Below are 24,598 nucleotides of genomic sequence, written 5' to 3'. Positions count from 1 at the left end.
GCCTGGCGTGCTGCAATTCATGGGGTCACAAAGAGTTGGACACAACTGAACTGAACTGAACGTTAAGATAAAGAATAATGGCAAACAAATTCTTCAGAGTTTCTTTTAATTTGGAGATATGCATCCACTGAGTTAACCCACATAGCAGGGTTACTAACTAGGTCCCAGAAATAGAGAGGTAGTTGTCTTGGAACTAAATAGCTAGGGAAACGGGCTTCCATTGATGTGAAGCAAGGCTCCTTACTAGTATAAGGTGAGCCTTGCTATGGGTAACTATGCCTCTATTTCTGACTTCATTAGGAGTCAACAACAAGATTAACCATTGTTAATATTGTTAAAATAACTAATTCAAATAAACTATTTCATTTATTAAGTAATATATTAAGGGCCCACTTTGTTCTAAGCACAGTATTAGATAGAACCCAAGGACTCAAAAGTGAACATATCAGATATAATCCCTGACCTTAATTTTATAAAGGCAAAGACAATCTACACTATTTTTAAAATGCTAATATACAAACAACGAGGGCTTCCCAGGTGGTTTAGCGGTAAAGAAACTGCCCCAATGCAGGAGACGCAGGTTCAATCCCTGGGTCAGAAAGATCCCCTGGAGAAGTAAATGACAACCCATTCCAATATTCTTGTCTGGGAAATCCCATAGAGAGAGAAGCCTGGCTGGCTACAGTCCATGGAGTCACAAGAGTTGGACATGACTTAGAGACTAAAACAACAGGCATGAATCAAAAAAAAACCCACAACAAGGATAATCTCAACTCCATAAAGCCCCCTGAATTGTTAACTTTTGTTTTACAGGAAAATGAAAGCATTTCAAATTATTAATTAATAACTCAGTTCAGCTATTATTTATATAATAAAAAATTTCCTTATGCTTCAGGGGAAATCCTACATATGAACCTACATACCATCTGAGTATTAACCTACATACCATGCATAACTGAATAGATAGTAAGACAGTCCCAAATAAGAAGAAAAACAGATAAAACAAGTACAGACATTCTTCGTGGAGTCACAAACAGTTACAGTCAAGGGACAGGCCTACTTTTGGCAAATAGTAGGAAAAACGAAAATATTTACATAAGACATAAAGAAAAAAATAAGAAAACAACAAATAGGCTAAGCAACAGAAGAAAAAGAAATAAAATGAAAAATAAAATGATAGGATAAAAATATTACTTAGCAAAATAATAAGCTTCAGTGTTTTGAATTCAAGATAAGAATCTGGGAAACACCTGAAATCTCTCTTCAGGATCTCCTATTGAATTGTGAAGCCACAAGTTCATCGATTCACATGTACCACAGTATAGACTTAGAGAAAGACACACACAAAATAGTAATGCATCACTACCCAAACCACACACTGAGCATCAATTCAGTTACATGGCCAACAGTGGCATGCATCTATGACTTGATTAGCATTTAGATATAATAAAAATGTGTGATTCTGACATATTTAAATAAATGATTTCATTATAAATTATTTTCTGTTATAATAAAGTAAGGCATTATAATGATTTTTTAAATTATGAACATCATCTATGAATTTCAGTTCAGGATGGTAAAGGGGACTGGAGATTAATTATTATAAAACAGGGGACTGGGTCCACTGGGGCTGAGAAACAGTGCTATAGCATAGATGTCTAGGAGTGAAATTACTGAGTAACAAGGTATACTAATTTTTTTAGGTAAATAACTTGTTCTCCTCAGGGTTGCAATATAATAATTTACAATTCCACTAACACTATATGCCAGTTCCCCAATATTCTACATCATTGCCAGTTACCGTTACTGATTTGGAGAGCAAAAAATATATCTTATTGTGGTTTTATTTTTTTTTTCTGATCATTAGTATAACTGAGCATCTTTTTTTATGTATTGGCTATTAATGTTTCAAATTTTTTTAAGTTCCTGTTTAACTCTCTAGCCTATTTTTCTATTGGATTAAAACACTCTGACTTTAAAAATTCTTTCTGAGGAGGATTAAATTGAAAACCATGTCAGGAACATCCAAAGACCATAAATAAAGTTAAACTTATTAATCAAACAGGTAGCAAGTTGAAAGGAAAACAAAAGACAGGCAGGCAATTCAGGGAAAAAAGAAAAAGCACTTTTAAAAAAAATTTAGTATTTATAGAGAAAAAAGGTGACAAAACAGCCTGTACCTATAAATGAACTATATGTCAATAAATAAAAAAAAAAAGAAAATCCAGTTTATACCTAAACCTCAGTTACTTACTACTCTGAAAATAAGATTTTCAAATATCTTTCTTTTCTGATATTATTTTGCTGTCAAGAATACTGAGCATTATCTCTAGAAAAATGGTACTGATCAACCTATTTGCAGTGCAGCAAGAGACACAGACATACAGAACAGATTTGTGGACACAGTGCGGTGGGGGTGGGGGTGGCAGGAGGAGAGGGTGGGACGAATTGACAGCGGGGCACTGAAAACATATACATTACCATGTGTAGAACAGACAGCCAGTGGGAATTTGCAATATGATTTAAGGAACTCTACCCAGTGCTCTGACAACCTACAGGGGTGAGATGGGGTAGGAGGTGGGAGGGAGGTTCAAGAGGAAGGGGACATATGTATAACTATGGCTGCTTCATGCTGATGTATGGCAGAAACCAACACAGTATTGTAAAGCAATTATCTTCCAATTAAAAATAAATAAATTTTAAAACAATGACAACAAAAAAATCCTTTGACAGTCATTTTGTTTTAAATACTTATTTCCTTCAATTATCTGAATGCTATGTTATCTAACAACACTAAAATCTACAAACTGAAGAATTTGCCAATTAATGAGAACATTCTTTACACAATTAGACAAATAGCCCATTCAAACTTTGAAATCACCAAGCTGCTGAGTATACTAGTAAACTTGTAAACCAATATCTATATTTTATCATCTTATCTCAGTCCTGTTATAATAATATACAACTGCCCATTGTTAATAAAATACAATTATTTATTTTTAAACTATAATCTTCATCCTTTAAAAATGCAGACTATTCTCTTGTTTGTAATCTGTTGAAGTTCTACTTTATCTTGACTGTGCACTGTTCTGATTGGGTTTTGTTTATTAAGTCAAAGATCTATACTAAAAATGTGAACAGTTTGTGTCACCAGAGGTCATGTGAGGCCAAAGTAAGAGAAGAATAATATGTGAGATTATTTCATTATGATAAATCTACTGATACTTGAAGGAACTAAACTTCTTTCCCCAAATATGCTAAATTCTTTGCTATAATACCAAAATCCTAATTACAGGCTTTCCGTGTTCATGATCCATATCACTTTAGATTACCCTATCCACTAGCTCGCTCCACTGACTCCAGACGGCTACTGAGTGGCCAAGTGTCTCCATTCCTCGTTTTCCTGGTTTCTACCTGAAACTCAACCAGCTGCCTCCCAGGTCTGCCAGCCTGCCCTAACTATAACCCAACTCTTTCTCCCCCAGGTAGAGACCTAGCTCCCAATTCCCACTGCTTGGATAACACAATTTCTGTTCCAACTCTGGTTGCCATAAAACCACCTACCTATCTTGTGACACAACTTATCTCCCTAGTGACCTGGATCTGAAGAGCCTATTCTCATTTTAAAAATTATGGCAAGGCAAGGTGTATGCTTCTAATTCTGAATGTGTTTCTCCATAGAGACAATGTTATTATCAGTCCTCAAGTACTATGACACTAGAGTACCATGGTTACCCACAGGCCAAAAATGGTGGGGGAGGCCAGTTTTGGTGGGGTAGATAGTTAAGCTAGGCATCATTCATATCAATGTTTCCTAAGGGAAAAAAGTATTTCACATTCCAAATAACTGACTTTAAAAGACTGCCACCTTACTGAAAATACTATTCTCTCAGCAAGCAACACTATGTGTTACAAGCACTGATCAGTATCTGTTAACTGACTGATATATTTGAGGTGGAGGAACAACTGTATCTGCTGCTATAGTACATTTTAAATGTAATTTAACATTCAAAGACCAGGGCAAAGTCACTAAATTTTTAAAACACATTTCCTGGCCTCTTATTTATTATTACTGATCTAAGCTAAGGAGGCCCACAATTTACTTTTTTATGACACTAACGAATTCAACTTAAGAGAAAGGAAGAAAACTAAGCTTTCACTGGGAACTGATTATGAGTCAAGAGGCTTACATACATCCTTACTACAATTCTGTGAAATTAGGAACTATTAAGTCAATTTTAGATGTGAATAAACTAAGGTTCACAAAAATCAGGTATGTTGAAGTTGGTTTATAGGAGTAATAATTAGGCCAAAAAAGAAAAAGAGAAATTGCACAGATTGAGAATGATACTGAATTCCAAATCCAGATAAATCAGAGTAAGGAATATGAAAGGTGAACTAGAAATAAAAGTAGAAATTAGCCATATTTTAATCCAAGAACTTAGATGCAGCATATACCACTAATATATATGCAAGGGTCAGACTCACCTTTCACAGGCAACTCCTCCCTCCTAAAAAATGATACGACTCCTGAACATATATGGAAAGGTGTGCTTTGTCAAACATTCCATGAGATGAGATTCTGGTTAGAGGGTGAAGCTGAGAATGGCCTGGGACATTAGCAAGTGAAGACGCTCAGGGATTCTGAGAGTCGGGGCAATCTGTGGCTTGCCACATGGCCTGCTTCCTTGGTACTGCCAGCCCTCAAAGCAAAACTGATACAGCCTCATTCCCCCTGAAAACGGCTTCATCTAGGAGCAACTTGCCCAAGATATGGAGGAAAAAGGGTGAAGTTCAGATACATCATCAAGTCTATCTGATATTCAAGTCCATATTCTCTCCCACTTTACAACCTGAAGCCTAAGGCACATTTTTAAAATAAGTTACTTTATTTTCCCATATCAATCCTTTATTTTGAATCTAGAATTAACAAATTTACGTTAAATTGTATAATTCAGTACCTTCTATAATAATATACTTTATTTTTTATAATAATACACCTTAAAAATGAAATGTATAGATGCTAAAAGTAATTTACTTTGACTGGTGAAAACAATTTTAACTAAAAATTATATTTTTATTACAGTTTAAATAGGATAAAGTTATTACGAATAATATAATAAAGCAACATTTACTGTGCATTTATCAATATTTTTCAGGTTCTGAGCTAAGCCCCTTTGAATACTGTCAGATTTATTTTCAGTTCTTTACTCTGCATTATATCATCAGCATACTTTTGCTTCAAAATTATTCAAGACAAAGAGAAACAACACTAAAAATAGGGAATTAATAGTCAATTAAATCTAATCTAATCAGAGCAGGAATATGAAATTGATCATTTTCATATTTTTAAGAGAACTGAAATAACTGATTTTCTTAAGTAGGGAGGGATTTACTGACACAGTCAACTCTTTGACGATAACCTACCAGTTCTTGGCAGAGAGAAAGGAGTCACAGCAACCATAGGTGCCTAAAGGTACTACTTTAACCAACTAGTCTATTCCCCTAGAGTTGGGAAAGAGAGAAGTGGAGAGCTTTGAGTTACTTCTGTGACTAGTGTTACCACATCAACCCATCTTCCTTCACAGTAACACACACACACATGCAAATACACACACATGAGAAACTGGTGAGCAAAAACAGTATTATCTCTTCTCACGGTTCCTTCTCACTTTTGCCATCTTTAAACAAAACCCTAGATACCTACATATGGCACAGTATTTAAATCTGCTTCTGAGAATACAAAGATTGGTCACTTAGTCTTCTCAGAGGAAACAAAGCAACCTGAAATATACTCCAAAAGGGGCATGCATGCACTCACACAAATCATTTTCTTTCTTATTTTTTTTTTTGCCATGCCACACAGCATGCAAGGATCTTCCTCAACCAGGGATCAAACCCATACCCCCAGCACTGGGAACACAGAGTTTTAATTTCTGGACCTTCAGCGAAGTCCAATAATAACTTTTAAAAGACTCAAAACTTAACATCTATAGCAAGATAGATAGATACACCAGAGGACTAGAGAATCTGTCTGCTGGTTAACTCCTTTTACTTGCCCCTTGTCCCTTTCTAGCTTTTAAAAAGATTTCTTTTCCATCCTATGCTGGTCCCTCCCTATGTGCTGACTCTATATGCATCTCCCAGGTTCATCCTATAATAATCCCAAATCATTCCCCAACTCATACAAGATTTCACTTTTCATTATGAGTCAGTAAGAATATATATATCTAAATGCCAAATAAACTACATATATTAATGAGAAAAGTAGTAACTATTACTATCCAATGAAAAGGGGAAAAAACACACACACATTTTAAAGAAGAAAAATATATATATATCCTGAATCTTCAATCCCAAGAGTAAACTTCTGTTTGTTTCTAAGGCAAACACAAGGATTATACCAAAGAACAGATTTTTGCTCAAAGATGATTTCATATATGATTTAGTTCCAGTCTCCAAAATCATGCAAACTTTTTATGAAAATAATTATTAAAGATCATGTTTAAAGCCTACTGAAAAAAGAAAACTTTTTCTACCTTTAATATTTTTCACAAAAATACTTTGATTTTGTCCCAGACATAGAAAGGGTAAATTACCTGAATCACAGGTGTATTTCCACAAATCTATACACTCTAATAAAATTGAACACATGTTAAAAGCAAAATTTGCATTCAGTGCAACATAAAAGCAACTGAGATATAATTAAATAATCTAAATGAGAATCAACAGGCAGTTCTCAATTTATGAAATTTAACAAAATAATTTTAAGGTTGATAAAAATAAATGTATTAGTAAGGGGCTTCCCTGCTGATTTGGTGGTAAAGAATCCACTTGCCAATGCATGAGACACAACTTCGATCTCTAATCCAGGAAGATCCCACGTGCCCGGCCACAACTATTGAGTCTGTGCTCTAGAGCCCTTGAGCCACAGCTACGGAAGCCTTCGTGCCCTAGAGCCCGAGCTCAGCAGCAAGAGAAATCACTACTATGAAAAGCTCACGGAACACAGCTGGACAGTAGCCCCCACTCACTGGGACTACAGAGAAAAGCCCACGCAGCAACAAAGACCCAGCACAGCCAAAAATTTAAAAAAAAAAAAAAAAATTTAGAAAAGTATTAGTAAGAATTAGAGCCATGCTTATAGACAGTTTATAGTTCTCAAGGTATCTACAGCAAACATATATTTTATCATTTCCCCTTCATAAATTTAAAAAAAGGGGGGGGGGGCTTATTCCTTGAAGACAAGGGGAAGTTCCAAGCATTCCACTGATATTGACATAGCAGCCTGCTAAACCACCATGGTGGCAAAAGAGGGGAAAAAAAAAAACATAGCAAATAATCTTTTAACTGCCATTCTACCTTGCCTGCTCTGTGCTATGAGAAAGACTGCAAGTGACAGTCCATGACAGCTGAGGCCACGTGTCACCATGGGAGCATCCACGCTGGGATGCTGGTGGACACACGCTGGGCTAAGCTGGGCAGAGGGGTCTGAGGCGGTGGCTTCTCAAGCCAAAACTGAGGAAGACAGCACTCTGGTGTGAAGTGAGGTTTTCTCTCTCTTCCTTCTTCAATCTATGCCCTCCACCCTATTCCCTTTGACTAATTTTCCTTTCAGTCTATCTTCACTTTCTTTGGGACCGTGTCAATCTTTTGAAAAGTACTCAGGAGTTAGATCTTATAATCTTTCTTATATCCCACAGAACTAGCATGATTATTATTTTGATAGTTAAAAATTTAGCTTTGTATTACCATGGATGAAATTACATTTTATAAAAAATAATGGACTCTCCACTCTTACAGAAAAAAATCTTCAGTTTTTTTATAAAGGAAAGAGTCTAGAAGACCATACACAAAATATTAATAATAGTGATTATTTCTAAGTGTTAGTGTAACAGATGCTCTTAACATGCTTTTTCCACATTGAGAGTTTTATAATAAACATATTTGAATTGTAAAATCAGGAAACAAATGGGATCAGAATTAATGCTGTTTACCACATTTCCAGCCTAGCAACCTTATGATTACACAGGCCACAAATGTAAAAAACATCAAATTAGAACTCCCCTGTAATCTCAGACTAAAAGGGTTCATGTTTACATGCTCCTAGTATGTTCATCACCCAGAATTATTCCTTGTTATGGTATATTGTTAACTGTAAAGCACTGTACAAAGATATGGTATTATAATTCACCTCTGGTCAATAAGATTCAAATGAAATTAAAATGTGAAATGACTTTTATTAGTGAGACTTGAGGTAGCAATGCATTCTAGTTTATTTATAGTAATGACAGTTTCTTTTTTAATTTATTTCTTTTATTTTGGGCTGTACTGGGTCTTTGTTGCTATGTGTGGGCTTTCTTTAGTTGCGGTGAGTGGGGGGCTCCTCTTCGTTGCAATGTGTGGGGCTTCCATCGCAATGACATCTCTTGTTGCGGGGCACAGGCTCTATAGAGCGTGAGCTTTCTTAGTTGTAGCTCGCAGGCCCTAGAATGAGGGCTCAGTAATTGTGGCGCACAGGCTTAGCTGCTCTGAGGCATGTGGAATCTTCTGGGACCAGGGATTGAACCCCTGTCCCCTGCATTGGCAAGTGGATTCCTATTCACTGTACCACTAGGGAAGTCCCTCATTCTAGTTCTTAAACATCCTCCCATTCTGTACACATTCTTCAAGTTCATTCCATGGTTACAAATTCTGACTTCTCTACTCATCATCCAACTCTGCTCTCAGAAGGTGTCTTAATCACAGTCCCATCATTTTAGAGTAATGAATGAAATATTACTAATCTTCTCCAAATCAAACGCCTCTTATCTAAGGCCTGTATATAAACTAGAAAATTCCAGGAGGTATAATATTATGGGACATAGAAGAAAAGGCAAAGAACAAGTTTTATCTGCTTTTTAATTTATGGTGTTGTCTACATTCTCCCCAACCTATCAGTCCCTCCTAACCTCTCTGACTCTCAACCGCTTTACATTGTCCGTCCTTCCACCTCATCAACCAGAAAAACTCTAATTCTCCCTTCTTATACTGGGCCTATAATAAAGAAAACAACACAGTCATGCCAGACTAGTGACATGACTGGTCTCCTACTTTAGGTAGACTATAAGACTTCTATAATCTTATCTTTGATCAGCAAATTTTCACAGAGCCTTCATCAATAATTAAAAACACTCATCATTTAAGATCCACACACACAAAGAGAGGCACACAAGAATGCACCTACTTCATCATCTCCCTAGTAAACTGACTAATGTTGACATTATCCTTTCTTCTGCCTCTGTAGTTTCAGAGGATAAACTATCTGTTCCATTTCCTATTCAAGGCCAATCCCTCCAGCTGTCTTGTGATCCACAAAATCTTATAAATTCCTCTTTAACCGACCCTTGACCCACTAATAATCTCATACACCTTTATTGATTTTCCCCCAAATTTACTGAGGTATAACTGTATACCATCTTCAAGTTTTATTATGGATATAAACCCATGAAACCATCATGACAATCACAATAATGAAGATTTACATCACCTCCAAGAGGCTCCTCATACTCCTTTGTAATACACCCGTTTCTTTCCTACCCGCACACAGCCACTGATCAACTGTCCACCACTACAGATTAGTGCGCACTTTCTAGAATTTTCTATAAATGGAACTAGGTAGTAAAGACTGTAACCATGTCCATATGCAAAGCTGTGGGTATGTCCAGGAACTATCTGAAAGACTCTAATCGCATAGCTCTTAAAGCCATACAAGCACGACTTAATGGCTAAAGCACAGTTTTATTAAATAACAATGAGATACCAGTACAAACCTATTAGAACACTAAATCCAGAACACTGACAGCAACAAATTTGGCAAGGTTGTGGAGCAAAAGAAACTCTCACCCATTGCTGAGTCTAGTCACTTAGGAAGACAGGCAAACACACTATTACCAGGCAGTCCAGAAATTCTGCTCCTTGATATTTACCCAAAGGAATTGAAAAGTTATGTCCACACAAAAGCCAACACACAGGGTTTACAGCAGCTGTACTCATAACTGCCAAATCTTTGAAGCAACCAAGATGTACTTTGGTAAATCAATGTGTAAACAAACTGTAATACATCCAGATGATGGAATACTATTCAGTCCTAAAAAGATATGAGCTATTAAGTCATGATAGATACGGATGAATCCTAAATGCCTATTACTAAGTGAAAGAAGCCAATCTCAAAAGGCTACATACTATAGGGTTTCAACTATATGACATTCTGGAAAAGGCAAAATTATGTAAACAGTAAAAAGATCTGTGATTACCTGAGGAGGTGGATGGTCTAGGATGAATCAATAGAACACTGAGGATTTTGAGGGCAGGGGAACTATTCTGCATGATATCATAATGGTGGATACATGTCATTAGACGTTTGTCCAAACCCATAAAATATACAACACCAAGAGTGAACCCTAATGTAAACTATTGTCTTTGGGTATCAACACAGGTTCATCAATTATAACAAACATACTACTCTGGTGGAGGAGGTTGATAATGAGTTAGGCTGTGCATGTGTGATGGTAAGGAGTGTATAGGAAATCTCTAGAACTTCTACTCAGTCTTGCTGTAAATGTAAAACTACTCTAAAAAATAAAGTCTATTCAAAGAAAAAAGAACCATATAGCAATTTTGGAATTGAAAAGTAAAATAACTAAAATGAATATTTCACTGGAGAGAGGCTTAGGAGCATATTGAGCTGGCAAAAGATATAATCAGCAAATGAAGACAGGCAATTAAAAGTATCCTGTCTAAGCAATAAACAGAAAAAGAATTAGCAAAAATCATCAGTGCGTCAGTGCCCTTTGGGACACCATCAAGACTGAAAACATACACATAATGGCAGTCTCAAACAGAGAGGAGAGAGGGCTGGAAGAATATCTGAAGAAATAATGGCTGGAAATTTCCCAAATTTGATGAAAAACATTACTCTCTACACCCAAGAAACAACAAACTCCAATTAGATTTCACATCTACACATATCATAGTCCAATTGTCAAAAGACAAACACAAAAAGAAAATCTTGAGAGTACCAAGAAAATAACTCCTCACATACAAGAGATTCTCATGAATTAACAGCTGACTTTTCATCAGAAACCATGGTGGCCAAAAGGCAGTGAGATAACATAGTCAAAGTGAAAAAAGAAAGACTGTCATTCAAGAACTCTATATGTGGCAAAACTATTCTGCAAAAAACAAAGGAGAAACAAGTGATAAAAAGAAAAAGAGAAGAAATTAAGATATTCCTAAATACAAAAACAGAAAATTCACTCCTAGAAGATCTGTGCTACAAAAAAAATACTAAATGGAGACTTTTGGTTAAAATAAAAGGACTTTTAAGTACCTTATATCTACACATAAAATAAAGATCACTGGCAACGGTAACAACATAAGTAAATAGAAGAAATAGCATTAAATATATTTTAACTATTTTTCTTCTATGTGATTTAAAAGACAACTGCATTAAGCAATAATTACAAAGCTATGTTTGTGAGCTTATAATGTACAAAGATGTATGCACTTAGCCACTATGCAGCAACATACATGTTAAACTCATGTCGAAATCCCTATCATGTTGGGGCTAAGTCATCCAGGTAATATAAAAAATTATTCAACTCAGAAACTGCATACTTTCTAAAGTTCTACTAAGCAAACCCTCAATAAAAATATGAAGACTGTAAATGAGTTTCAGAGTTACGTTTTGTCAGCTTCTGCACAACAAGAAACAATGAACAAAATAAAAAGGAAAGTATGAGAAGTACAAAGTATGAGAAGCTATTTGCAAACTGTTTATCTGATAAGTGGTTAGTATCCAAAACATATCAGGAATGTACTCAACTTAACAGCAAAAAGCATCAATATCATCATTCAATTCAAAAATGGGTAAAGGAACTGAACAAGGACTTCTTCCAAAGAAGATGCACAGATGGCCAGCAGATACATCAAGTGCACAATGTCATTAATCGTCAAGGAAATACAATCAAAACCACAGTGAGATATCACCTCACATCTGTTAAAATAACTACCACCATAAAGACAAGATGTAACAAATGTTAGTGGGGATGCTGAGAAAAGGGAATCCATGAATTCCTCAGAAGATATCTAGAATTAGATTTTCATTTCCTAATAATCAATACCTTAAATTCAGCTATTTACCCAATTAATTCATGGACATTGACTTAATGCTGTATTAAATTATGGAACTCTAGCAAAATTGCAAACCAGTGATATTCACATTGGTTGAAATAATACTCTATGAATTTTAGCAAGTTAAAAATCAATTATCAAATGCTCACTCTGGTAGGGCATTACCAATTTATAATTAATGGAAAAATGACAAAATGAACACTTTAAACAATAAATTTATATTCTAAAGCAAACTAAGGATTATATAGAACTTTGTTGTTTATTCATTAATTTATTCAACAAGCATTTATGGGGCACCTGCTATGTGCCAGGTACTATGCAAGAAACTAGGGACAAAAAGACAAGGTCCCTACCCCCAAAGTGTACACAGCCTAGTGAGAAGCTCCCATTCTGAAATCAAAGAATTTATGAGTAGAAGGATCTTATAGTTCCCTTATTTCAATATAAGGAAACTGAGACTCACAGCTAGTTTAAACCACAAAGGCAAACAGACACTCAGGTCTACAGAAATCCCACCTCGTGTGCTCTTTGCACTATTCATTTTCTCATTAGTGATGATGGAGTGCTTCAATGTGAGTGAACTACAAATAAGGAGCTGTGAGTAAAACATGAGATAGTTACCAAATTTGAGACAGAAATGCCTAATGAATACGGACAATATGTTTAATAATTTAGAGACAGAAATTCCTAATAGATTGGTGATATCATGATAAAGGCCCAATAAGAAACTAAAGCACTAAAATAAGAAACTGAAGAACTAAAATAAGGTAATATAATATTAAGACTTCTAAGCCATAATTAGGATTTTGCCTCTGCTTACTGATTTGTAAAATGGAAATACTAAAAGTATTTATTTCATATGATTGTTAGGAAAATTAAATTAATACTTAAAAGCACTTAGTAAGCATAGTATCTGGTAAATACTCAAGAAACGTTAGGTGTTCTTATGGACAATCATTTCTTAAATGTACAGGTGTGTCATATAAAGATAAAAAAAAAAAAAGAATGATCTTTAAGCAATTATCCTATTATTATGATAGTCATTTTTTTTAGCAACTAGCAAAATGTAACACTAAAACATGAACTCTTCAGAAAATGTTTAATATGCACACTATCTAACAGTATCACCCCCTTCTCTATAAAGACATGTATCAGTCCTAAAATTACAGGAAAGACAGACATTAATTACTAATTTAACAGTTATACTCAATTATAAATTAAATAAATTCAAAAAATCATTCAGTTCTGTATTCTTAAGATTATACATCCTAAATATAATTAAGAGAATGTTCAAAGACTACTTTTAAGTAATTAAAAAGTTTATGCAACCTTTCTCATAGAAAATTTTCTTAAACTAACATCTTTGAAATAACCATGCATTGTATATATTAATGAAACATTTATATTAATATCATCACCGAATATAAATAACAAAATAAATAACATTTATGTCCACTTACTGCAATCTCTCTACAAGCCGACATAGATATTCCTGTGCCTTCAATTTGCTTCAATGCATATTCTTTTTCATCTTTTCTGCATAGGAACAAAAAATATTATTTATTTCTATATATTTTCAGATTCAAAATTTTAACTATAAGAAAAATGAAATGCACCAGCCTCAGTGATATGTAAACACTCTCACTATGCATGCATTGCTTATTATTTCTGATAACATTTCAATTATAAAATGTAAAATATCAAAAGAAATTCATGTCACAATGAAAACATTAGATAGAGCCAAAACACAAACTACAAAATTGAAATGAACAGGATACTAAACACAACACGAGTTTCAAAAAGTAAACAAGCATAAATATAAACTCAAGCATATTGTAAGATAATTCTACTGTCTTAATTATCTGGAGTCTATGAAAGCATTCTGTTATAAACATTAATTTAAAAATAAATGACAGATGTAAACTTCTATATTTATTCAAAATAATTTCACAGTATAAGACCCATGTAATAAATGGAGGAGTTATAGAAGAATGTTGACCCACTGTGTGTGTGTGTGTGTGTGTGTGTGTGTGTGTGTGTGTGTGAATCACTCAGTCGTCTGACTCTTTGCAACCCCATGGACTGTAGCCCATCAGGCTCCTCTGTCCATGGAATTCTACACACAAGAATACTTGATTGCTCTTTTCTCCTCCAGAGGATCTTCCCGACCCAGGTATCAAACCCAGGTCTCCTGCAATTCAGGCATATTCCTTACCATCTGAGCCACCAGGGAAGCCTTGTTGACCCACTGAGGCACACTAGTTTTCACCAAGGATAGGCAACATTCAAAAGCCCTAAGACCTCAACCAAAAGCCTTGGAAAGACTTCAAAACTAGCCACCAACACCTCATTCTCAAGATCCCTAGGAAAATCTTGGTAGTTACAGTGAATTTTCCAATTAATGGAGGTAGGATTAGGAATTCTGGGAGACTCTGGTGTCAGTAGTTACCAGGGTGCTTAACCAAGGGAAGACAGTGGCTCAATAATGGGGATACCATCCATAAAAATAGTATCAATGAGTGTCCAGTGCAATGAGGTATCTTCAGAGTACCAACAACAGGACCAGCCAAAGCAAGGCCCCAGCTGAATGTAACAAATGTGAGTCCTATCACTGGTTATTCTGACAAGAGGAATATAACCCATGCCCTCCGAGTTTTGCCTTTTGATTACATTAGAGCTTCAACACTGTATCATCATATCATAAAGATTTCGTCAAATGATAGTACCTCAGTAGTGCCTCAACGTCTTACTTACCTATTGCTCATTTTCCCCACTCTGTTACTAGCAGATAAAGCAGTTTAAGAGTGTATTCATAATATGCATTTTAAAACATCATTTCATGTGCATTTTAAAGATTTTCACAATCATCTGTGTTTTGGGCAAATAATTGAGTTACGGTTACTTTTTCCAACAGTCTGAATATTATACACATTTTTCTTCCAATATATGCCATTCAGGAAACAAGCAGCATTTTGATAAACAGAATTTGTACCACATGTCAACAGACTGCTCTGCAATTACTAAAATGATAATCATGAAAATCATTAGAAACATGAAAATGTTTATCATACACTGCTGAGAAAATATATAAATTATACTGTATTAAAAAAATACACACACTCAGATATACGAGTGTGTGTGAATATACTGAAGGTGAAAAGTGAAAGTGTTAGTCAGTCAGTCATGTCAGACTCTTTGTGACCCCATGGACTGTAGCCCATCAGGCTCCTCTGTCCATGGAATTCTCCAGGCAAGAATACTGGAGTGGGTTGCTATTTCCTTCTCCAGGGGATCTTCCCAATCCAGGGATTGAACCCAGGTCTCCCGCATTGCAGGCAGGCTCTTTACCAACTGAGCTACCAGGCTTGAAGACCACTGAAGGTGATACATAAAAAGAAAAACAGTTGTGTTAAGATGTGGAAAGTTATGTTAACCAGCTTTAGTACTAGTATCATATTGTCTCTTAAATTAGAGGGGAAAAATAAAAAAGTAATTTGACGCTTTGAAAACAGTTGACTATTAAAATAATCTTTAGTATTTTCAAAGTAATATCTTAGGCATGTTTCAGACATGTTTTAAAGAGCAACGTCAAAGATAGGTGATCCCATTTTCCTTTTCTTCTATCCTGTTTCCTCCAAACATAAAACTAAACGTTTTTCAGACCCCCGACAAGCCACTCAGAAGTATCAACACCAGCAGCAGGTGACTGAATGTAATTAAAGCCAAATATCCCCCCTACCTTGAAAATACATGTGGGTATGCCTGTGAAAGCGTTTTGTGTCTGCGGTGCTTAACACAATGCTTACAATGCAAATTTCACACAATCAGTAATTAAATTTACCATCAGGTATCTACTACTAAGTATTTAATTAAATAAATTCCTAAAGTTAAAAACTATTTCTGACAAAATCTTCACATGAAATTATACTTTTCTTTTTAAAGAAATATTCCAATCCTCAGTTCCCTAAATGAAGTGCTCCAGAAGCTCATGTAATTGCATAGTTTTATTTTTAATACTGTAAAGAATATTACACAATCTGGATAGGTTATTGTTGCTATGGAAACTATAAGATTTTTGCAGTAAGTCAAAAAGTGCAAAATTAACACATCACATTAATGACTTTTGAATTTCACATCCAGGCTGTCAAAGGAATTTGAAAGCTTGAGCAGAATAGATTGAAACATAGGCCTCTTGCTCTGAATTATATGGATAGGATCTATGAACAAACCCAGTAATTATTTCACTTAATAAGTTTAAATATAACTTCCATCTGCTGAATTAATAAAATACTCAAAGATCTGCAGACTTGAGGCTTATCTGCAGCTTTTGTGTTGAGAATGAAGGAAGATGCATACATGATTACCAGTTCTCTTCTATGTTAACTGTAGATGATAAAATGATGATGTGGCACCTCTGAGGTTCACCATATGAAGAACTGGCAGAAACCCAGAGGGCATATGGACTCACTTTCATCACTGCACTATGTCAATGCCAATCTGTGGTCAGATGCCAATACCTTAGTTATGAACACTGAAGATCTGTCCTTTCCCACAATGCCCACAAGTATTTTGATGACTAGCACAAGGGACACAGAAGCTTCATCACTCCCATCCCATGTGAGAGCCCCTCTCCAGGATTCATGTGAAAATTCATACCACACAGCTCATATGTTTCAGGCACAGATAATATGAAGTATCATAAAGGTATAATTTACTCTTTTACCTGAAAAGGCTGAAACTCAGGTGAACCTGGCCTCCATGGCTATGATGACCTAGTTTTTAGAGGCAGCTTAATTCTTTCTTAAAACTATTTTATTTCTAAAATAAAAGAAGTTATTATTTACTATAATAAAGACAGACAAAGTAATTCCAAAGCCTTCAGGGAAACTGCTTGCTAAATTTTAGCGTATATTAGATACTACAGTTAGAGCAACTGCACATTGAAAATAATTAAAGGAGTTTACTAAGTAAATCCAGGTGAATTAAAAGTAAATATATAGTATAAACCTGGTTTTATTTAATACAGAATGCTTTAAAGACATTTCTCCTGAGACTCCCCTGGTTGTCCAGTGGTTAAGAATCTGAGCTTCCACTTCAGGGGGTGTAAGTTTGATCCCTGATCGGGGAACTAAGATCCCACATGCCATGCAACAGAGCCAAAAAGAATAAATTAAAAAAAAATGCTTTAAGACATTTCTCCTATACATCTGCAATTTGTATCAAAAGCATGCCAGCTTCCTTCTCAGCATTCATCACACACACACATACACACACACACAAAGTTGTTCAATGGGAACATTATATAACAACAAAATAGAAAAATTAATTTGGCAGAGACTGGGATTCTATTACATTTTCCATCTGAGACACTATGTTCTGGAAAACTCTTGATGCAAGCAATTCTATAGATAGTAGAAAAAAATAAGAAGCACATACTTGTGCAAATTGTAGAAATGGCAGCCTTAAAATGAAAGCTTTATCCCAGTTAGAAAACTAGGTTCAATGGGAAATTTTAAATGCAATTCAGGGAAGAACTTCTCAAGCCTCAAGAAGCAGGTTCATCTTTTGACTGAAATATTAGGAACCAGTTTAATGAAAAACATAGTCTTATATTTTTCAGAAATGCTCAAACTTGGTATCCAGCAACCAGTCACTTTTAGCAAGCTGAAGAATCATTCAACAGCCTGTATGCATGAGTGCAGTTAAGATTTGGCCAAACCTCACTTGTTATAATTAGACATGTCCAGGGCTTTCTGGCTCCTATCAATAATACTACCAGCTGTCCAGCTCAGCCTGGGCCATCTTTGGTCCCAAGAATGTATGACAAACAAACAATTTAGAAGAATCTTTTAAGAAAAGATGAGGGAGGCAAAACCCACAATATTTTAATTAGCTTCAATTAAAATAAATTTTTTAAAAAAAAGAAAAGATGAGGGAATTCAGGCGCAAGCAAAGTCAAGGGAAATTTTTCAGTCTTCAAACTACAGGGTTAAAATTCTTTTTGCTTCAAAGGAAAACAGAAGGTCCTTACTATTTTACTTTACATCAAGCAACAAACAAACGCAGAGTCAATATTTTACATTCCAACACTGTGCCAAATTCTGAGGATGAACAAAATTAGAGACTAGCTACCCTAGATATCAGAGTTCACAACCCACCTGAAAAGAGATTTTGAGTGAGTAGGAAACATAAACAGATAACTCTGATACGACTGACTCTGTGCCCAATATATATGCACTATGAGCACAGAGAAAATGCCACTGGTATTTAAGGAAGATAACTACAGAGTAATGCCTTTGAGGGAAGAGTTTCCTGGAAAGAGAAGGGACGATGGGAGGGTCAGAGAATTTCAGGCAGAAGTAGGGCATGAAAAAACTAACAGAGGCATATTCAGGAAAGAGCTGGTATTCAGTATAGCTGGAAGCTGAGGGCACTATGACAAAGGGCAAGAGACGAGATTAGGTTGGAAAAGAAGAGGGAAGGAACCAAGGAAGTGCCACAAAATAACGTGTACTTCTTATGTAAATAGTGAGGAGCAAAAAGGTCAGAAGGGGTCTAATATGCTACTGAGGAAGGGCAGAGGGCAATACCTAAAAGATCCAGAAGGAATGAAGAGGCTCAGCCAAAGCAGAAACAATGCTCAGTCATGGATGTGTCTCATGGTGAAAGTCCAAGGTTGTAAAGAACAATATCGCATAGGAACCCGGAATGTTAGGTCCATGAATCAAGGTAAATTGAACTTGATCAAACAAGAGATGGCAAGAGTGAACATCAACATCTTAGGAATCAGTGAACTAAGATGGACAGGAATGGGCAAATTTAATTCAGATGACCATTACATCTACTACTGTGGGGAAGAACCCTTTAGAAAGAAATGGAGTAGCCCTCATAGTCAACAAAAGACTCTGAAATGGAGTACTGGGTGCAGCCTCAAAAATGACAGAATGATTTTGGTTTGTTTCCAACGCAAACCATTCAACATCAGTAATCTATTCAACAGTAACCATTCAACAGTAATCTAAATCTATGCTCCAACTACTAATGCCAAAGAAGCTGAAGTTGACTGGTTCCATGAAGACCTACAAGACCTTCTAGAACTAACACCAAAAATGATGTTCTTTTCGTCATTGGGGACTGGAATGCAAAAGCAGGAAGTCAAGATACACCTGGAGTAACAGGCAAGTTTGGCCTTGGAGTACAAAATGAAGCAGGGCGAAGGCTAACAGAGTTTTGTAAAGAGAACATACTGGTCAGAGCAAACACTCTCTTCCAAAAACACAAGAGACAAGTCTACATGTAGATATCACAAGATGGCCAATACTGAAAACGGGTTAATTACATTATTTGCAGCCGAACATGAAGAAGCTCTCTATACAGTCAGCAAAAACAAGACCTGGAGCTGACTGTGGCTCAGACCATCAGTTCCTTATTGCGAAATTCAGACTTAAATTGAAGAAAGTAGGGAAAACCACTAGGCCATTCAGGTATGACCTAAATCAAATATTTTATGATTATACAGTGGAAGTGAGGATTTGATTCAAGGAATTAGATCTAGTAGACAGAGTGACTGAAGAACTATGGACAGAGATTCATTACACTGTACAGGAAGTGGGGACCAAAACCGTCTCAAAGCAAAAGAAATGCAAGAAGGCAAAGTAGTTCTCTGACAAGACTTAACAAATAGTTGAGGAAAGAAAAGAAGCAAAAGGCAAGGGGAAAAAGGGAAAGATACATCCAACTAAGGGCTTCCCAGGTGGCGCTAGTGGTAAAGAACCCACCTGTCAATGCAGGAGACTTAAGAGATGCAGGTTTGATCCCTGGGTCAAGAAGATCCCCTGGAGGAAGGCGTGGCAATCCATTTCAGTATTCTTGCCTGGAGAATCCTATGGACAGAGGAGCCTTTCGGGTTACAGTCCATAGAGTCGCACAGAGTTGGACGCTACTGAAGCTACTTAGCATGCATGCATGTATACCCAACTGAATGCAGAGTTCCACAGAATATCACGAAAAGCCTTCTTAAGTGAACACAGACAAAGACATAGAGGAAAACAATATAACGAGAAAGACCAGAAATCTCTTCAAGAAAACTGGAGATCAAGGGTACATTTCATGCAAGGATCAGCACAATAAAGGACAGAAACAACAAGGACCTAACAGCAGCAGAAGAGATTAAGAAGAGGTGGCAAGAATACACAGAACTATACCAAAAAAGTCTTAATGAATCAGTTGATCACGATAGTATGGCCACTCACCTAGAACCAGACATCCTGGAGTGTAAAGTCAAGTGGGCTTTAGGAAGCATTAAAACAAACAAAGCTAGTGGACATAGTAGAATTCCAGGTGAGCTATTTCAATTTGTAAAAGATGATGCTGTGAAAGTGCTGCACTCAATATGCCAGCAAATTTGGAAAACTCAGCAGTGGCCACAGGACAGGAAAAGGTCAGTTTTCATTTCAATCCCAAAGAAAGGCAATGCCAAAGAACATTCAAACTACCATACAATTGAACTCATTTCACATGCTAACAAAGTTATTCTCAAAATCTTTCAAGACAGGCTTCAGCAGTACATGAACCGAGAACTTCCAGATGTACAAGCTGGGTTTAGAAAAAGCAGAAGAACCAGATCAAACTGCCAATATTTGTTGGGTCACAGAGAAAGCAAGGAAATTCCAGAAAAACATCTACTTCCGCTTTATTGACTATGCTAAAGTCTTTGATTGTGTGGATCACAAGAAAATGTGGAAAATTCTTAAAGAGATGGGAATACCAGACAGCCTTACCTGCCTCCTGAGAAATCTGTACATAAGCCAAGAAGCAACAGTTAGAACTGGACATGGAACAACGGACTGGTTCCAAATTGTGAAAGGAGTATGTTAAGACTGTATATAGCCACCTTGCTTATTTAACTTATATGCAGAGTACATCATGTGAAATGTTGAGTTGGATAAATCACTATCAAGATTGCCAGGAGAAATATCAACAACCTCAGATGCAGATGATACCACTCCAATCGCAGAAAGGGAAAAGGAACTGAAGAGCCTCTTGATGAAGGTGAAAGAAGAGAGTGGAAAAGCTGACATAAAACTCAACATTCAAAAAACTAAGATTATGGCATCCAGTCCTATCACTTCATGGCAAATAGAAGGGGGAAAAGTGGCAAGTGACAGATTTTATTTTCTTAGGCTCCAAAATCACTATGGACTGACTGCAGCCATGAAATTAAAAAATGCTTACTCCTTGGAAGAAAAGCTATGACAAACCTAGACAGCATATTAAATAGCAGAGACAGCACTTTGCCAACAAAAGGTCCGTATTGTCAAGGCTATGGTTTTTCCAGTAGTCATGTACAGATGTGAGAGTTGGACCATAAAGAAGGCTGAGCATCAAAGAATTGATGCTTTCCAACTGTGGTGCTGAGGAAGACTCCTGAGTAGTCCCCTGGACAGCAAGATCAAACTAATCAATCCTAAAGGAAATCAACCCTTAATATGAACTGGAAACACTGCTGCTGAAGCTCCAATACTTTGACCACCTGATGTGAAGAGCCAACTCACTGAAAAAGACCCTGATGCTGGGAAAAACTGAAGGCAAAAGGAGAAGAGGGTGGCAGAGGATGAGTTAGTTAGTTAGAATCACCAACTCAATGGACATGAACTTCAACAAACTCTGGAGACAGTGAAGGACAGAAAAGCTTGGCGTGCTGCAGTTCATGGGGTCACAAGAAGTCGGACATGACTTGGCAACTGAATAACATTAGGGGTGACAGAATTTAGTAACTAATTTGATTATGTAGGTGAAGGAGAGAAAGACTATGAAGATGGGTGAAACTTCCATTTTGTCTAATTGTGCCAATAACAACTAAGCAGAAAAATGATAACATGAATAGAGACCAGTAAATATATAAGATTTTATCCTAATGGCAAGCAAAGTTATGTACAAAGCTTAATCTTATTAGAAAGGACTGAGATTAGAGGTATGGAAAACAACTAGGAGATTACTGCAATGAAAGTGTGACAAGGAAAGACCCTGGATCAGCATAACAGAATGTTAGCTTCCAAAAGGGGCTTACGACAATCCTGTTAAAACCTCCTCATGAAAATGAAGAAGCTAGGCTGGCAGCCAGAAGCAGATCTCAGATGAAACTTTCCAAGCACAACATTCTCCAAAACAGAATGGCAATAGTAAGACTGGCAAAAAGAAGGAATACTTGTGATAGTCATTTTAGAAGAGGAATTGGCAGGACCAAATGAACAAATAATGAAAATTAAGAAGTCTGAATCCAGGATAAGTCTGGGTTTCTTGAGCTTGGTTGATGCAGGGGATGATACCATTAAGGAGACTCGGGTCACATCTCTGAGGATTCTTCAGCTTGTAAATCTTTCTTTTAGCTAGAAAGAAAAACTCTAATCAAAAATAAAATATCTGAGAAGTCCAAAAGGGAGATGCCCTAAAGATGTTAACAGGCTTATTGTGGTGATCATTTCACAATATATACAAATATTAAATCATTACAGTGTTTTACACCTGGAACCAGTATTGCTTGTCAATATACCTCAGTTAAAAAAAAAAAAAATTTACTGAGGGAGTTTCAGATTTAAAGGACTTGAGCCCACAGATGTGATACTGGATTGGAGGAAGCAGCACATAGATAATTTTTTTGGCACCTCAAAAAGAAACTGAGGCAACATGGGAATGAGGAAAGGAGAAAAAGAGAACAGGAAGAAGAAAGAACAATTTCTGAACTGCTGTCTCACATCCCTTAAGAAAACAAACAATTCTATGAATTCGTCCTTTTTCTTTGCCAAACTTTAAGAACATAATTCAAATTAATGAAATCACCAGAAATACAGTACTCTTTCTCAAGACTGTTTTGGCTATTCAAGGTCTTTTGTGTTTCTGCACAAACTTTTAGATTTTTTGTTCCAGTTCTGTGAAAAATGTTATTGGTAATTTGATAGGGATGGCATACAATCAGTAGACTGCATTGGGCAGTATGGTGATTTTAACAATACCGATTCTTCCCATCCAAGAACATGGTTTATCTTTCCACATGCATCATCTTTTTTGTGTGTCTGACAGATTTTGGAGTACAGATCTTTTGCCCCCTTAGGTAGGTTTATTCCTAGGTATTTATTCTTTTTGTTGCGACAGTAAATGGAACTGTTTCCTTAATTCATCTTTCTAGTATTTTGATGATAGTGTATAGAAATGCAAAAGATTTCTGGGTACTTATTTTGAATCTAGCAACTTTACTGAACTCATTGATGAGCTCTAGTAGTTTTCTAGAGACATCTTGTCTCTAGACTATCTGCAGTAAAACTGCAGAGACTATCATGTCATCTGCAGTTTTACTTCTTCCTTTCCAATTTGGATTCCTTTTATTTCTTTTTCTACTCTGATTGCTATGGCTAGGACTTCCAAAACTATGCTGAATAAACATGGTGAGAGTGGGCATTCTCATCTTATTCCTGATCTTACAGTGCTTTCAGCTTTTCACCACTGAGTATGATGTTAGCTGTGGGCTTGTCAATAATTGTTTTATTCAAGAAGAATGCTGCCATAAATCAATGTTATATCTCTTTCCCTCAATATGTGATGATTTGGCTTAGCAATTTAAGAGGCTTCCATATCTCATAGAAAAAGAAGAACAAAACAATATGGAATAAAAACTTGGAAAACAAAACTAAAGAAGTATCATTTAGTTTTACACTGGTAATTCTGAATTACTCAATATCACTCTATATTCACTCAGTATTGAGTCCTTATTTGGAAACCCTTTACAAAATAAATGATAGTGATACTCTATCATATAGCTACAACAATTATCAACACATGGCCAGTCTTATTCCTACTACCTCCACTTTTCTTGATTATTTTCAAACAAAGCCCAGACGTCATATCATTTGACTTGCCATAAAATTCAACACCATAGCATTGTTAATTAGCAGGATTTTTAATTTAAATGACAATATTCCTTCAAAAATAATTCTAAAATATTAAAAGTCTTGTACAGGGTTAACCAACTCAATGGACATGAAGTTCAGTGAACTCCAGGAGATAGTGGAGGGCAGAGGAGCCTGGAGTGCTGCAGTCCATGGGGTTGCAAAGAATCAGACCAGACTTAGCAAATAAACAACCACCACCACCACCACAGGGTATTGTTATTATTTTGTATTCCCCTTATTAACAAATAATGTCAAATAACACCAGCACCTTCTTTATGTTTCATCTGTCATATATTTCACCTACTCATTCTCTAAACATCACCAAAGTACAGTTAAAGTCTCCCTTATTCAAGTCCAGTATTTCCTTGCAACATGGAAATCTGACTATTTTTTAACCTCCATTCTTTAGAAAGACCACTTTTATTTAATCTCTTTTCTTAAAACTGATTTATTAATTAATATACTTCTCTTTCTCTAAA

The 24,598-nt window shown here is 36.1% G+C and overlaps 1 protein-coding gene across 6 annotated transcripts in view; it reads right to left on the bottom strand.

Annotated features, from left to right (window-relative positions):
• Positions 1–24,598, bottom strand: part of CDK19 (cyclin dependent kinase 19) — a 169,849-nt gene that overhangs the window by 92,784 nt on the left and 52,467 nt on the right. For 5 of the 6 annotated variants that reach the window (XM_019967215.2, XM_019967213.2, XM_019967214.2 and 2 more), the window contains one exon: positions 13,635–13,710. The exons of the other annotated variant lie outside the window; for it this stretch is intronic. In XM_019967215.2, the coding sequence (XP_019822774.1) occupies positions 13,635–13,710 (76 nt within the window). The remainder of the gene's footprint in view (positions 1–13,634; positions 13,711–24,598) is intronic. 6 annotated transcript variants of the gene reach the window in all.

Source organism: Bos indicus, chromosome 9, assembly GCF_029378745.1.
Source record: "Bos indicus isolate NIAB-ARS_2022 breed Sahiwal x Tharparkar chromosome 9, NIAB-ARS_B.indTharparkar_mat_pri_1.0, whole genome shotgun sequence".
Classification (NCBI taxonomy): Eukaryota; Metazoa; Chordata; class Mammalia; order Artiodactyla; family Bovidae; genus Bos; species Bos indicus.
This window is presented reverse-complemented; position numbering and strand designations above follow the sequence as displayed.